General features: G+C 38.4%; 1 protein-coding gene across 2 annotated transcripts in view; it reads left to right on the top strand.

Moving 5' to 3' along the window:
- The window catches only part of LOC131662780 (potassium voltage-gated channel subfamily H member 8), a 70,308-nt gene that overhangs the window by 47,498 nt on the left and 6,871 nt on the right, over positions 1-15,939 (top strand). Inside the window, exons 4-13 of one of the 2 annotated variants that reach the window (XM_058932690.1) lie at positions 869-1,000; positions 4,241-4,368; positions 5,899-6,127; positions 10,895-11,058; positions 12,744-12,957; positions 13,794-13,976; positions 14,073-14,281; positions 14,618-14,867; positions 15,231-15,490; positions 15,868-15,885. In XM_058932690.1, coding sequence (XP_058788673.1) covers positions 869-1,000; positions 4,241-4,368; positions 5,899-6,127; positions 10,895-11,058; positions 12,744-12,957; positions 13,794-13,976; positions 14,073-14,281; positions 14,618-14,867; positions 15,231-15,490; positions 15,868-15,885 — 1,787 coding nt within the window. The remainder of the gene's footprint in view (positions 1-868; positions 1,001-4,240; positions 4,369-5,898; positions 6,128-10,894; positions 11,059-12,743; positions 12,958-13,793; positions 13,977-14,072; positions 14,282-14,617; positions 14,868-15,230; positions 15,491-15,867; positions 15,886-15,939) is intronic. The other variant, XM_058932691.1, reaches the window with a different exon arrangement.

A 15,939-nucleotide genomic window follows, 5' to 3' on the forward strand; every position in this document is an offset into this window, starting at 1 on the left:
GCTTACGTTTTAAACATTTTGAATTTTAGTTTGCTTGGTTGACTCAAACTTAGGCTGCTTCAAACGAACATACGAATCGGCAAAGGAAATTTCATCGTTAATCAAGATTATCGCGAGAAAAATGTAGACATTTTAATTCCATACACAAATCTGCAGTGTATACAATTTGTTTTTTCATTTCATCTTTTTCATGAGAAAGAAAGAAATAGAAAAAGAAAAAACGAAAGCTCCAGCACATGCACTCCATTTTCTGCTGTAGTAGAGCAGCAAAAATATCTCTGTCCATAAGGTGCAAAATCGCTCGGCCAGTTGTACATACATACACGCACGACAGCTGAAAATAATCCCGCACAGAGGAGCCGCAAAGAGATACATCCTTTTCTTTGTACGCGTGTGGCTCTTATCACTAGGTGCACGCGAAGATGTCGTGACGAGCTCTATAAGCTCTTCTCTCTGTGTTTGTAAAATTAAAGCTGAATTCGGTGCGTCAGTAGAATATTCCTCTCAATTTTTACTTGATTATTTTTTATTCTTTCTGCTGATTTAACGAATTAATTGCCATTTCCTGTGTGAAAAATCACAATTGAAGTTTTTGTCCGCTCGAGAAAAATATTTCAATTGTGTGAGGTTATTCCTTTTTTAGCTTTGTATTTTTTTCGAAAATAAAAACCTCCTTATAACCGCGCTGGCCTTATAATTTTAAAGAGGAATACGTAAATTTTGCGCCGTATACATTTTACGCACACGATGCATAATTCATGCCATCATAGATGTCGTTACTGAACAATAAGTAAATTGAATTTTCACGACATCAAATACAAAATAAATCAAAGAAACTGAATAAAACTGAAATTATAAACTTACACAGGTGTGCCATTTGACTGTCTGCTGGACATCGTGCCAATCAAGAATGAGAAAGGCGACGTTGTATTGTTCCTGGCATCACACAAAGATATCACACACACGAAGGATCTTCAGCTCTGTGAGTTGTATGACAGTGGTGAGTGCACAAATGCCATGCTTTTCCCCTGCTTTACAGTGTAACTTTGCGATCGTTTGTACTCACACTGTTTCTCTGTGTCTACGTGTGCGTCAACTTTCTTATTGATTAGTCGAGAGAGTATTACAATAAAATGTGACGTGAAAAACGCTGCGTAGTATTATTAAGCAGAGAGGTTAGGAATAACAATTACATTTTAAATTATCATTCCGTCGTTAAAATGGCCCGAGCGAATCATAAAATTTGTCATTGGAGAGCTTTTTATGTCTCGTAAAGCTTATGAAAACTTTTAGATATGAATTTACCATCGTGAAATCAATATGTCAAGGTCAAATAACGATAGAAGAGTCTTAGCTTTGCAAAGAAAAGGCATTTTAGAGATTAAAATTTTTCGAAAATTCTAAACTATGACTTACAATTAGACGAACGAGGTGCATTCAAGTCTTGCTCTTTCCAAAATGAGAAAAATTCAATGCTAGCTTATTGTGAGAAAGTGACTGTTGCAGACATACTAGAGTACTTGCACGATTGCAAACTACACTGACACAACACGCTTTAGCGTCGTGCGAGAAAAAAAAGTAATTCGTACTTACATACATATGCATCTAGTCCACTATATCACTCCTGGACCTTTTTTTTTTCGTGTCACAAAATAAACTTTGCCCTCGGCGGAGGTTTCGCCTAAGACCCAAATACGTGGCAGTTAATTAAAATGATCCAAACAAATAAAATAAATAAACTCGAGAGAAATTTTTTTCATTTAAATCGAGTCTCCCCTTCGCTTCCTTGATTTCTGCTATTGCATAAATCGCGCCCCCAGCGTCTTCCATTACGGGGCAAACGAGGACAAAAAAAGAATATGAATAGTGACGTTGGAATAGAAAGTCGTGCAGCTGAAGTAAATGCATGAGAGATAAGGTGCAACCTGAGAAAGAAAGAGAGAGAAATAGTCGTTGCTACGATTGTGTCGAGATTCTTCCAAGTCCATTTATGCAAATCCGAGGACGAATAAAGTCTTCTTTCTGCTGGATTGCATCTTCACTTTAATCTGTTATCTCGAGTCTATATACTTTACTATTGTTGTCTCAAATCACATTGAATTTTTTTCTTAATCACTTTTTCATCGATGATCTTAATTGTTAGACAAGCTGCGTCAACAGATCATAATTTCTTTTTCTATTAAACTAACTTTTGCATTTCATTTTATGGGCTACTTCATGTTAACACAATTTTATCATGATTTTTAACATTTCTCAACAAAAAAAAGCTAATTCTTTCCTAATTTTAACTTACTAAAAGTTTTACTCTTCCAGTTGAAAATATATCGAGATACCGCCCGATGTCGCATAATAAATTATTTTTTAATTAAAAATGATCGATTATTTATGAATCCACTGAGGTTATGCAACGCGGCATATTAATTAGAAAGGCAATGAAAGGGCTTGACATAAAATACACACTTTTATCAAAAAATTTTAAACGAAGAAACGCAAGTAAAATTTCTTTACAATATTTGAACACTTAATTAATGTTAAATTATATTTGAAATATAAAATTAAATTTTATATTTTGAAATTTTTATTTTGTTTCAACGAAGGGCTATGTATTAAAAATTTGGCTTTTAAATCCCTGAGTATTTTTATATACTGTTTCAACGAGAACGGTCCGGTTAAACACCATTAGAAAAATACTATTAACTGCTTTAGGAGTGTGTTTCTTTGAAAAACCAAAAGATTTATGAGGTTGATATCAATTTTTTTTATTTAAGTGGCTAAGTTACGTAGATACTTTTCTTAAAGATTATTAAGGTAAATGTTATTTAATAATGCAAGTAGAAAACAATAAACGTTAATTAGTAGGTATATATGAAATATCGAAAGAAAATATTATAAAGAGACTCGAAAAACTCCTTCGATTTGTTGCATATTCTACAGATAAGTGAAAGCACTCAATGGGACGAATGGAACGAGTTGAGGTACGAGTTTGTCGAGTCACGTGTCAATACTTGAAATGTGGCTCTTGATTAACATGCAAGCATAGCTTTTTGTCGTGCGTACGCAGTTTGCAGGACTCGATTATTCGGGAGAATGGACTACTAAGCGTGCGTGCTTAGCTCACGTCTCTGTAATTACGTGTCTCATCACTCCGGCATGCCGCCACAGTGTAGCATTTATAAACTACCGTGTAGAGCTTCGCAAAACTGGCGACCAGTTCGGCACGACCCGCATCAACTGTCGGCACTCATAAAGAAGGTCTGCAGTTTGCTTGCATCTTATTCTATCAATATGGAGCTGAGTTGATTTCGAAAAACGTTCTTGTTACGACGCGTTTGATCCCCACAGTACTTATACCATCGCTCCCCTGCTTTCACTGCATGGAAACTGACGGAAACATGAAATAAACTTATTTCTCGAGCGTTCAAACCCATGTTTATAAATTAATACGCTAATGACATTAATCATACTATTGCTCTTTCTCTCTCTCTCTCTCTCTCGCTCTCTCGCACGCGAAATCCTTCCGCGACTTTCATTTAATCAATTACCCAAGTTCATAATCGATCCTGTCCCTGCTCCTCTCCCAACGATCTCATCCTCGGTGCTATTAAGCAGCGCTATTATAAAGCGGTTACTACGGAGGATGGGAAGGGAGTGCAATTGTCTCGACGAGTCGACGATGAATAATCACAGCTTTGCGACGACGACTATGAGGTCGCTTACACTGCTCCGGGGGAGACTCGAGAATCGCGCGCAATCACGAGATTGAAAAAAAGAGGAATTAAAAAAAATACAAAGACGCTTTCCAAGTCATTGCATCCACCTTACATGTGTCTCTGCGATATTTCAACGTGAGTAGTGTAACCTGTTGATACGGACTCCTATTTATAGTTATACGAAGTAGTATTATATATGGCTTTGTATATCTTAACGCATTTGCACATATTCACTTTACACTTAAAATACGTATCTATGGCATTAATCATCTGCGACATATTTTTATCACCATTGTATTGACTGCTGCTCGCAATTCACAAAATTTATAAAGTATATCGCAGTTTTATAATAGTGTAGAAGCAAAAACAGAGAAGGAAAAATTTTTAAGCCAATTTTGCTTAATGTTTACTGAACATGAAATTGCCATTGGACAAGCTCCGTCACGCTTCATTAGATTCAAATTAAGCAGAATGCTTGCGAGAGTCTATGTATAATTAATTTCAATCTGTATGTGTGATGTTGATTTTAGATGCAAATGGTAATTTAGACCCCGAGGCGCCGCCAGCGAATTATGGACGGAGAAGAAGTCGAGCAGTATTGTATCAATTATCTGGTCACTACAAGCAAGACAATAAGCATAAAATTAAACTCAATAATGTGAGTACGTCTACGTAATCATTTCTAAAAAAGAGCGTAGTTAAATATAAATCGAGCCTGAATAGTTTTGAATCGCGCGGGTAAAATCGTAGCGCCCCCATGCGGCTGGGACCGTAGGGCCCCACGGCATCGAGTCTTGTAAGCGCGGATAATTAGCGAGAGAAGCGTTCATTTCAATGGCGAATGTTGATCAAACAGAAAGTACAATGGAGATGCAAACACATGTGGTAAGTGTTTCGTTACTTTGACGCGAATATCAGAGGTTAAGAGTAGTTTGGTTTCGCCGTTTAATGCTCGTACGACAACCAACACGTACAGACGGTTATGGAGTACTAATCTTACCTCTAATACAATGTTTTAATAACGTGCGACCCCGTTTCAATCGCATTCCAACAAACGTGCGAACATCCTTCCCCCGCTTCCCTCCTGCGAAGTTTGTCTTTACGAGAGCGCAAGTGGTGGTGTTAAATTTTACGTATGGAACAACTCTTGTAATTGACTTATGACGCTGTTGCGCGGTGACTAACGCTTTAGTAACGCCATTGCAAACCGTGACATTATACTCACGGACGTAGTGTATAAGAAAGTAACGTTTACGAACAGTCGATGGACTAAAATCAGTTGGTGGGTACTCGTCGATCAATCTTAAAGCAATAGTTCTCAGTATACTTTTGGTTCAAACTGCGCGATGTAATGCAAAGAGTTTGATGATTCGAAAAACTGATGAGTTAAGGTTGTCACGACTTAGTCCATTAAGTTAGACATTGTAACGTGAATATTTGTTATTTAACGACAACACACGACTGTTGGCCGAACAAAATAAAGCTCCATCTGTTTATAAATTACGTGCAGCTTATAATCTACCTCTTGCACGTCGCCTGGGATATTTTGGACTTAGCGCCTGACTATTCTCAGAGCTTTGCATAGATAGTTCAAGGCCGCTTCTCCTCGTACGGTTATATATGTATGCGGACGAGGAGGAGATATTCTTTAAGCTCCAAGTTCGCGCACTGGTTCACATGGTGTTTAACGCCACGAGCATACCAATATCTATCTTGGCAGAGCGCACAAGCCTCGGCTCGAGGTTGCCACTTCTCGCATATTTATTTGCCTCGTTGCTGCAGACGTCGAGTGATCATCGGAAACTCGAAGAAGAACAAAAAGAAGACGTTCTAAGTTAATGTACACAATACACGCCATCTCTTACTTAGAGTCTTATGGATAATTAAACTTTTTAATTAACTTTATAATTGGCTTACCTTACAATCTTGCGCTCCTATAATTAAAACGTCACGTTGCAGAAAATCTCATTATACTTAGAGCGTATACTCCAAGTACGCTTTTGCCACGGAAGTAAGAATTTTCCTTTTCGGATAGTATCGGAGAATATCGGGAATTCGATGCCTTGGGATAAATAACGTTTGCGTAACTGAATAAATCACAGAGTTCATTGTACAGGCAAATTTGAGACTTAAGTACTACACTGCCGAACCAGGAAAAAATCTACAATATAATTGGCACCTGTTGCAGACACTGTTACATTCGCAAACGACGCCACTACCGGAGTACAAGACGACAACTCTGAAAAAGTCGCAGTTCATCCTGAGTCATTATGGCATCTTCAAAACGTGCTGGGACTGGTTGCTGCTAATAGCGACGCTCTACGTTGCGGTTGTGGTGCCGTACAATGCCAGCTTTATCAATGTCGATCGACCGTCGATGGTCAGCGATGTCGTCGTCGAGGTTATTTTCATTTTAGGTGAGATATGCCGTTGCTCTCAATTCAATTGAATATTATGCCAAGTAAAGCTTTGATTCAACTATATTTTATTTCCGGAGTTTGCTTTGATGCCGTCACGTACAAGTATTAAATCTCTCTGAAACGAATGGACGACGAACGACGAGTTATCTAAAAATTCAACAAAATCTTTCGAATGCATATTGAAACTCAAGCTGTACTAAAAACGCAAATTCAATTTTAGAAATTTAGCCTCACAAACAACTGGCCAAGAAATGGAAGCACACGCGTTGCATTGTCCATCTCGGTCGAGACAAAAAAAAACCGTAGAGACAGAAAAAGGGTCAGCGGTAAACCTTTTTTTCTACATCAAGCCACGCGCAAACAAAAAAAGGATCCAAGCGAATAGTCAGAGCTGAGAATTGCATTAGCTGCAAAACGCCTTTGTTCGCACATATACCTACTCGTATATCTTTTCTTATAAGTATGAAAATATACTTAGAACGTAAATAACTTTTTTACATCTCCTTTTTACCCAAGAAAAATATATCCAATACTCGTTGAATCACTTGTAATTTTTTAATTACTTAAAATTCAACAAGCCTTTGATTTGTTCTTCGTTTGTTTGGCTGTGCAGCTATTTACCGCGTACTAAATTCAACACTCTCGCGGAAAGAGAAAGAAATTGAAGGGGAAAAAATAGCGTGTCAAGTGGTAAACCACTCGACATCGTATAATTTTGAGTAGAACTATACTGTGAATTACTTTTATTAGCTGTCATGAAATCAATATTGTTGACTTTAATTAGTCAAGTAGCTATTCTACCACTCAATCACAGTCTTCAATTAAAGTCAATTAAATTTCCATTTTGCCATTTATTTGTAAGAAATATTTTGGTTCTTATCCGTTAACTGAAAAAACTAAAAATACTAATTTATAACTTTTAGCTTATTTCAAAAATATGTTTTTCGTGTAATTACCACGAAATTGAATTGCTAACAGATTTATGAAAAGCTGAGATTCTAACTTTTACGAACAAAGAAAAGGTAGATTAATGTCCTAGTTTTGGAAAAGTAGCGAGTGCAATCTTTATTGCAGAAATGTAAACTTTTTAACTTAAAAAATGAAATAAACAGCATTATGGCTGCTACTTTTAATGAAATTTTAATGAAACCAAAGTGCAATAATCTAAATCCCTCTCATCCTTCGTTAAACTTCAAATATTAAGTTCTTGGAGAGAGTTCTTTAAAATGTCACAATTGCACAAAATAAAAATAATCAAAGTCAAGCTTGCACGAAATAAAATTAGTTCCTTAAAAAGTCGCTATTGCATGAATTTCAGGGAACAACAATTTCTCATGGCTATAAACAAAAAGCATCTTATCAGAACGGTATAACACTTGATAAACTTAAAGTTTGCTCGTAGCGAACGGGTACTCACCGGGTAGTAAACACACGCACGTACACACTAGTAACTAGGATCGTATTTGAAAAGGTCTCTATCTCTCTCACGGGTAGAAGGGCAAATGTTTACGTAGTACGACGCAAAAGCTATCTCTCTTTCAAAATGCCACACGGCTCATCAAGCGGAACTGCTAATTTCAGGTAAAATACTAATTTGAAAACTGAAAGACATAAAGTAAAATGGTGACTGGCTATACACTTAAGAGTTTTGGATTGTTTAACTAATTTTACGAACGAAACTTTTTATTGGATGACTTTTCTTTATATTTGAAGCATACTTTTTGCAAAAAATTAAAAAAATTCTTTACTAAAAGTTTCGATAATCTTGTAGGTGCGTATCTCTCTCAGAGATTCACGACCCTTCTTAAAAGTCCTAGTTCTCTCTGATATACAAAAACTTTTTTCATTTTAATATACTACTTTGACCGTAAAAAGATGCAGAATTTCCAACACGTCACATTTCTATCTTAGTTCTTGACGAGTTCTTAAGGTTTTCCGTATTTCATTCAATGGACTTTTATTTAGCGCGCTGCTCGCGTTTTTTCTGTTATGCTTTTCTTTTATTTATTACATTTCATGAAGCTTTTACATGACAACTTTGAGATTCTAATGTTGTATACGTGTGAATAAATCATGCTGTTTAAAGTACACTACGTCCATCAATGTTTAGTGATGAATAAAAATAGAATTTGCATCCATTTTTTGACAAAAACCGATAAACTTTTATTCATTTCAAGATGTGTCGGAAAATGTTTAATTAAACCTGTGATTAATAAAACGTATTCAGCTATTATACTATTATAGAATACTAAACTTTACGTACTTAATAGTAGTGAAAAGGGCTTCAATCTTATATCAGTAGAAATAATATGTATAAATATATGTTTAAGATCATATTTTATTTTGTTTCGCTAAAAGCACCTACAAACATCCTTCAAATTGAACGGATTTAATTACCTGATAATTAATTTCCATTGCCCGCACTTCTTAATTTAAAATGTACAAAAGATAAAAATTTATTATTTTTTTTCATTTTATTATATTCACATTCTTTCTGTTCCTTTTAAGCAAATTTTAAGACAATATTCATTTCAGTACAGATAGGTATAAGATTATTGATTTGTACTAATAATTTTAAAACACAACCTCTGATCTTCTTAAAGCAATTGATTAATGGAATGTGTTTATTCGTGCTGATTATTATCCATATTAATTATTCATAAATTAAATTTACTACTGAATATAAATCTCACACTTCTAAATATATAATAAAAATACTTCAAAGTATACAAAAATTTTTTATTTCTCGCTCTTTTTGAGCATTAACCAATTAAACGCTGAATATCGACATCTCATGCTTTTTTAAAAGTAGGACTAATCCAAGTAGCCATAATTTTTTTATTTCGTTAGTAACATTATCGTTACATGAGAAAATGCTTTGTCACACGCTGAACAATGATATCTGTATTATACTTTCATGAAACAAAGCTGCTATACTCAGCGAATATACAGAATGCAGCTTCGTAAAAAATGATGAAAAAGGGTGTTTACACTTGAGTGAAACGCTAACGTACGTACTTTTTTTGCTACTCAAGCTAGCAAAGTATATATACGCACTTGACGGAGCGATAAAAAATCACTGACGCCGTTCATCAAAGAAAGAGAACTTTATAAAACGTTACATATAATGGATGCACAAATCATATTTCAACGACCAAAAAATATATCGTCACGCAGCTTTAAAATACGAAACAATTAAAAGACATTCGCGAACAAAAATTTACCAACCTCTTGACACACATAAATAAATCCAGACTTGAGGAAAAATAAAGAAAAAGCCAGTTGATTCCTTTTGGGGGCGATCAATGTACGCGCGGAGACACAACTCCGCTTTTTCTGAGATTTCAACTCGACAGAGACACGATACGCTGCTGTCGCTGCTCGAATCCGCCTGATTTTCTTCGCGAAAACTTGCCCGGAAGAAGGCCAGAGCTTACGCGGGGTTCTGTCGTGCTAAGAAAAAGAAGCAAACCAATGACCCTTGGAATCGCGTACGCAGTTTTTTTTTACCTCAACCTATATATTCTAAGTCCGCTTTCTCGTGTACTTTTTTAATCTGGTTAATGCGGCCTTCCGAATCAACTTTTTCGGGAATTCAGCTCACGAGAGTGAGATTTTTTCAATCTCTGGTGATATAGAAAAAAACATAAATTGATTGCGAAGAAATATTTGCCGGAAAAAGAAATCGCGCGAGCGAGCACTCCACATAATATCAAACTGCGCGTGTTTGACGAAATATACATTTCTCAAAGTGCCAGAGTCAAGATATTTAATCAACCTTGGCAGAGAAGTTGAACTGCAATGAAATTTCATTCGAATGAACTTACTACTCGCGTCTCGAATGCAAGCGGCAGCTGCACGTAATTACTTTTATGCGCCGAAAGTAAAAAAAGCAAGGCATGAGCTTGATTAATTTACAAAGCGATATTAACTTTATCGAAACGTAAAATACATAATTCAGGAGTCGATCGGCAGTCATAATTAGGATCAGCATACTCCTTCAAAGTTCGACCCATATTAGCTTGACCGCGTTATGTAGATTGCCCAACGAGGATGCGCTGCTCAGCGCACGCTGTTTTCTAACAACGTGATTCTTGAATCAATAAACGAGCTTCACACACCCACACATATACAAACACAACACACATCAAACTTGCTTGCTCGCGCATCTTTTTCTCATTGTTTGCATAAACCCCGAAGCCTTCGGACGTTTTTTTTTGTTTTTCATTTTGTTGATCAAAAGTTAACCAACATGTATTCCGATGTGTTTTTTTATGGCCTGAGGGAGTTTCATTTAGGATTCCAACTGTGCGATAATGTACACGTGCAAAATCACGACATGTTCAGTTTTCTAATTAAGAGCTTGGCAAGTTGTGTAACTAATTCATTTCCGACAACACTTCTACAGTTCTCTATCTCCCTTGCAAAAGTCATTTAAACTTGCTCAAATGATAAGCTCGTCGAAATTTCATGGATATTCATACATCATTTGTATATGCAATGTTGATACACATTCAAAGACTCAGTTCCACGTGAACCTGAATTTCAAATACACAGTATAGTTACGCGTATATTTTCAGCGGAACTTTCATCATCTGAGTAATTGCATATGCAGCGTATGTCACAGGATAACGTTAATAGTATTTCTTATCATCAACTAGGTCAACGTAATGTAACGGAAAAACTGAAAAAATGTTTCACTGAAAATATTCTTTGTAAAGAAAAAGGCTGAATGTAATTCTGTAATTTTCTTACAATCCGCAGACATCGTGTTAAACTTCAGGACGACATACGTGAACCGTAAGGGCGAGGTGGTGAGTAACAGCAAGAGCATAGCGGTGAATTACATTAAAAGTTGGTTCCTGATCGACCTCGTGGCAGCTCTACCGTTCGACTTGCTTTACGCCAGCGACGTCTACAGTGGCGAGGTCAGTTCTGATTCTCTACAAAAATTATCGCAACTTTTTATTGACCTACAGTGGCAAAAGCAGTTGGCATTTACCAAAAGGAAAGATATATTTTTTTATTTTTTCGCGTCTCGCTGGTCGCAATTTATTTCTTGCAGCCGCTTGTTGTTGACTTTTTAACGCTTCTACAACTCTCTCGCAATATCAAGCTGGGAAAATAGCGCCTGCGCACTATTTCGATAATTATTGTTTCTCCCGTTTGCTTGCGATTTTCAATGCCGTGTATTTCTTTGCCCCCCGAAATTCTCGATACCGCGAGACTCGCGCGTATATAGCCATTTTCGTCGAGCTGATAATTGAAAACTCGGAATGCCGAATTGTAACGAGCTCGGATTTGTCTCGCGATGATACATTTCGTGATGTGTAAGCTCTGGTCGTACATTATCATTTGACATCAAACGTAGAAATATGAATAGAGTTCGTTTGGCAAAATCTATAAAAACGACATATTATTGGCACGAGAGGGAATTTCTCGCCAACGCCGACACGAACAAGCGCGCAGATGGATACGTTTTCGTTGTATCGATTTGAAAGAGACTGTATCGAATGATATGCGCCACTGAATAGACCAATCATAGAGTTCTATACACGGGAAAGGGAAGCTCCTAAAAACACTTTAGCTAATAACGAAAAAGAATTACACGCAATTTGCGTAAATTTTGCCCTCCAAAAACAGTGTAAATTATTTAAAATCGATTAGCAAACGTAGATAGATATAGAATACTGTTCGAAAATTCCGTCGCTGTTCTCCTTTCTCTCGGGCCTGTACTGCGGTTTTGCATGGTTCGCTTAACCGACGCTCGTTAATACACTGAATCACGCGGGGATGACGCTTTGTGCGGAAAATGTGAATGTTAGAGCACCACCTAGACGCCTAGAATCTCGAAAATCATGAGATATTTTCGAAACTGATGATCTTTCCGGTTGTTACGTGTTGTTGCAATGAAATTTATCTTGTAAAATTGGCCTGACATCTACGTTTACATCAAAGGCATAAACAACGCGGACGTGCAAGCTTTCGATTCGTTTATCCGAAAACAGGTTAACGCGTATCCGCACAGTCATAAAATACTCATTCTCTTTGTGCTGACGCTTATCACACTAGAAGCTCTTCCGAACTATACTAACGAAAAGAGAAAAAAAGACATTCGAAGTTTAACGTATGCGTAACAAGTAATTTATGCCCGTTTTATTGGTGCTGTAAAATTGGTCATATGAAAATACAATGGCTCTATATATTAAGATTTTATAGTAAAGAAAGTTAAAAAAAGAGAGAGAAGAAATTTCCAAGAGAGCTCAAGTTTTTTAAAGCCATAAAAATGTTTTAATGTCTTTTCGCGGATCGTATACGCGGAGAAGCTGTCTGCTACTACTACGGCGCATAAAATGGGTCAGAACTGGAGAGAAGAAGTTGATAAAAGCAATAAAATTTTGAGGAGATTATGTTGCTATTAGTTTTTTTCCATTTCTCTCAACCTTTTGTGAATCGAGTGGCAAGCAGTATTAGCATTATATTTTACTAAAGCAGTCATAGTATCGAATAAAAGTATTAAAAAGTTGTGCAAGTAGTTGCTTGTTAGAGGTTTTCGACAGATCTGAAGGCGAAATAAAAGGAATGAAAGCATATCTATGATCGTGGATTGCAGGACTCGGGTCACAGCCACATCCATCTTGTGAAGCTAACGCGACTATTGCGCCTGGCGCGGCTGCTACAGAAGATGGACAGGTACTCGCAGTACAGCGCGATAATCCTCACGCTACTGATGCTGTTCTTCACTCTGGTCGCGCATTGGTTGGCCTGCATCTGGTACGTTATAGCCGAGAAGGAAAGACTAAGACACGAAAAAGACTGGGATCTTGGTAAGCACAGCTTCGTTTATTCAAGCACCTTTATTTCCGTCGCCTGGCCTACATGCGCGAAAACTAAAGAATAGAAATACATTTATCCTGGTAATCTCGGTACTTCCGCGAGAGTCGAGCGATGAATCAAAACTTTGACAATCGTGCCAAGTTTCAGCAGTGTCGCGTTTAGCATATCGCTTTATTCTGAGCTGCTCCGCCTGTTGCGTCGCGTTCGATTGGATTATTGGAAAGCTCCATCGATTTCCACTTAATTCGAGTCAAGCTTTCTCACGGAGTGAGAGAGAAAGGGAGAGCATGCTGCTCGACACTTTCGCAAGCTAATTGGAATACATTATTCCCGACGGCTAATAAGTGCCGCATATAGCAGCAGGAGTGCATCTAAAAATGGGCAACGAATCTTCAGACTCGTCCTTGCGAACGCTCTTCTTGTTTTGTGCTGCAGCCGAGCGCGCTGAGTTGTATAGAAGGGGAGAGGATAAAGCCAAGGACAAAGTTTTATCTTCCAAGGGCGTTAATGTCTTTAATGATTGGTGATTCTGCCTCTGGCGCATTTTTTCAAGCAGGGAGGGTTAGCTTGTAATATAGGGGAGAGAAATTGAAACGAACGCTTGCTTTGCACTAGATTGGTCGGCCTGATACATTTTTTACGGTTATATCGAAGCGTTATAGCTCTCGATAAATCTGGCTTGAGGGGGAGCGCCAGTGGAGCGAGTTTGGTATAGTTGTACGGCATCGGACTATAGTTTCTAATACGAAGCCTTGCTCCAGATACGACGCGTAACCTTGCTCACTGCAATAATGTTCGACAGTGTAATGAGCTTGATTGTCCAAAGGATGGATCCACGCGCTAGCGGACAGGCTACGAGTGCCGGACGTAGCGAATATAACGCACTCGGAGAGCTACATAACGGCGCTCTACTTTACCTGCAGCAGCTTAACGTCCGTGGGCTTCGGCAACGTCTCCGCCAACACAACATCCGAGAAGGTCTTTTCCATCTGCACGATGCTCGTCGGTGGTACGCATACATGCATTTTTCATTTGGCGCACTTTACAATTCCGAGCTCGTTCTCGCCGTCGCTGTATACCGTCCTTTGGTCTTTTGCTTTTTAAGCACTGATGCACGCCGTGGTGTTCGGTAACGTGACGGCAATCATTCAACGCATGTATTCAAGAAGATCGCTCTATCAGACCAAGTGGCGCGATCTCAAGGACTTTTTGGCCCTGCATCAGATACCCGACGAGCTGAAACAGAGGATGCAGGATTACTTTCAAACCATGTGGTCGCTCAATCACGGCATCGACATTCACGAGGTAAATAAGGTACACTCCATTATTCCTCATCAACAACAATATGAATAAAAGGTAAAGAATGAAAAAATTGTTGGATTGTCATTCACAACGGCGAAGAGGCGCTAATTTTTCAGTAGCTCCAGTTGTAGGAATATATGGCAGTATACTTTGAACGAACGGTGAAAAGTCGATAATCAATTTATAAATGAGACAAGAGAAAGAAGGCAGATTCTCACCTCGAGGCCGACTGCCCACGCAAATTATTATCAACAGTTCTTTCCTCTTTACTTTTTAAAAAAATTCTGTAAGCCTGCCCGCAGTTGGAGCATTCGAAATCTCAATAGCTTCGCTCACTCTTTGCTGCAGACACTAAAGGAGTTTCCGGAAGAGTTGCGTGGCGACGTATCGATGCACCTGCATCGTGAAATACTCAGTCTCCCAATATTCGAGGCAGCGTCGCAAGGCTGCCTCAAGCTACTCTCACTTCACATACGCAGCAATTTCTGTGCACCCGGCGAATACCTCATGCACAAGGGTGACGCCTTATCCTACATCTATTATCTCTGCAACGGCTCCATGGAGGTCGTGCAAAATGAGATGGTTGTCGCTATTCTCGGTGCGTATGTCGTTAATTTTTAAGCTAACAAAGCGTCGTCGTCAATCTTGCGCCGTTGATATTCTCACAACTCGAGTTCTCCAAATCGAAGCACTTTTCGATGCAAGTTGGCCGCAAGAAAACGCGATAGGCGTATATTGTTCAGGATACTCTGCGAGAGAGTGTGGCATTGGAAACTCATTGAAAACTATTAGCATATTCGTGGAGCCTCGGTGAATGCGCGCGCCCGTTCGACTGGTAATCGGCAAAAGCCAAATTAAGCATTGTCAGGCTGCCGGAGTGCCATGTTACATCCACGCGGGATATAATGTCGCGCTGCAAGCTCGACGCCCGTGAAGGCTTACGCGAGTCTTATTGTCGCAGGCAAAGGTGATCTGGTCGGCTGCGATATAAATATGCATCTGACCCACGGCAACGGTGGTCAGGTGATCAGTGCAGGACCGAGCGACGTGGTGGTGAAGTCGAGTTGCGACGTGAAAGCTTTGACCTACTGCGACCTCAAGTGTATCAACATCCAAGGTCTCGTGGACGTGTTGCGACTGTATCCGGAGTATCAGCAAGAATTCGCTCACGACATCCAGCACGACCTCACGTACAATCTGCGAGAAGGATACGAAGCCGAGGTGAGTTTTATACTCTGTGTGTACGTCTGTGTTTGCGTGCTATCCGTTTGTTACTTCCGTGTACCGCCAAGACACAATAATACGCGTGGTATTAATTCAATTCTCATATGTCAGTGTTTCTCTCTCCTTATTATATATAATGTGTATATTTTACCTTTCATATGTTAGCTATATTGTTTATTTAAGAGCAGATCTGTGTTATCTTGTTTTAAAGGTAGTCGCCCATAATTTTGTTCCTTTTAGAGAAAATCTATGATGCGATACCATTTTTTCATGTTTGTCTGCTTATTATATTGCGTTAATTAACGTGTAATGAAATTCGATTTCTGATTATTAAAATTGATGATTCTTCTCTTTTTAATTCACTTGATTAATAGCCGATACGTCAATTATACGTGAGTCTAATTTTTGTTTTATCTGCGTGAGAATTCGTAGGTGAAAGTACATTG

The sequence above is a fragment of the Phymastichus coffea genome, unplaced genomic scaffold, assembly GCF_024137745.1.
Source record: "Phymastichus coffea isolate CEN01 unplaced genomic scaffold, Cenicafe_Pcof_1.1 PCOF00028, whole genome shotgun sequence".
Classification (NCBI taxonomy): domain Eukaryota; kingdom Metazoa; phylum Arthropoda; class Insecta; order Hymenoptera; family Eulophidae; genus Phymastichus; species Phymastichus coffea.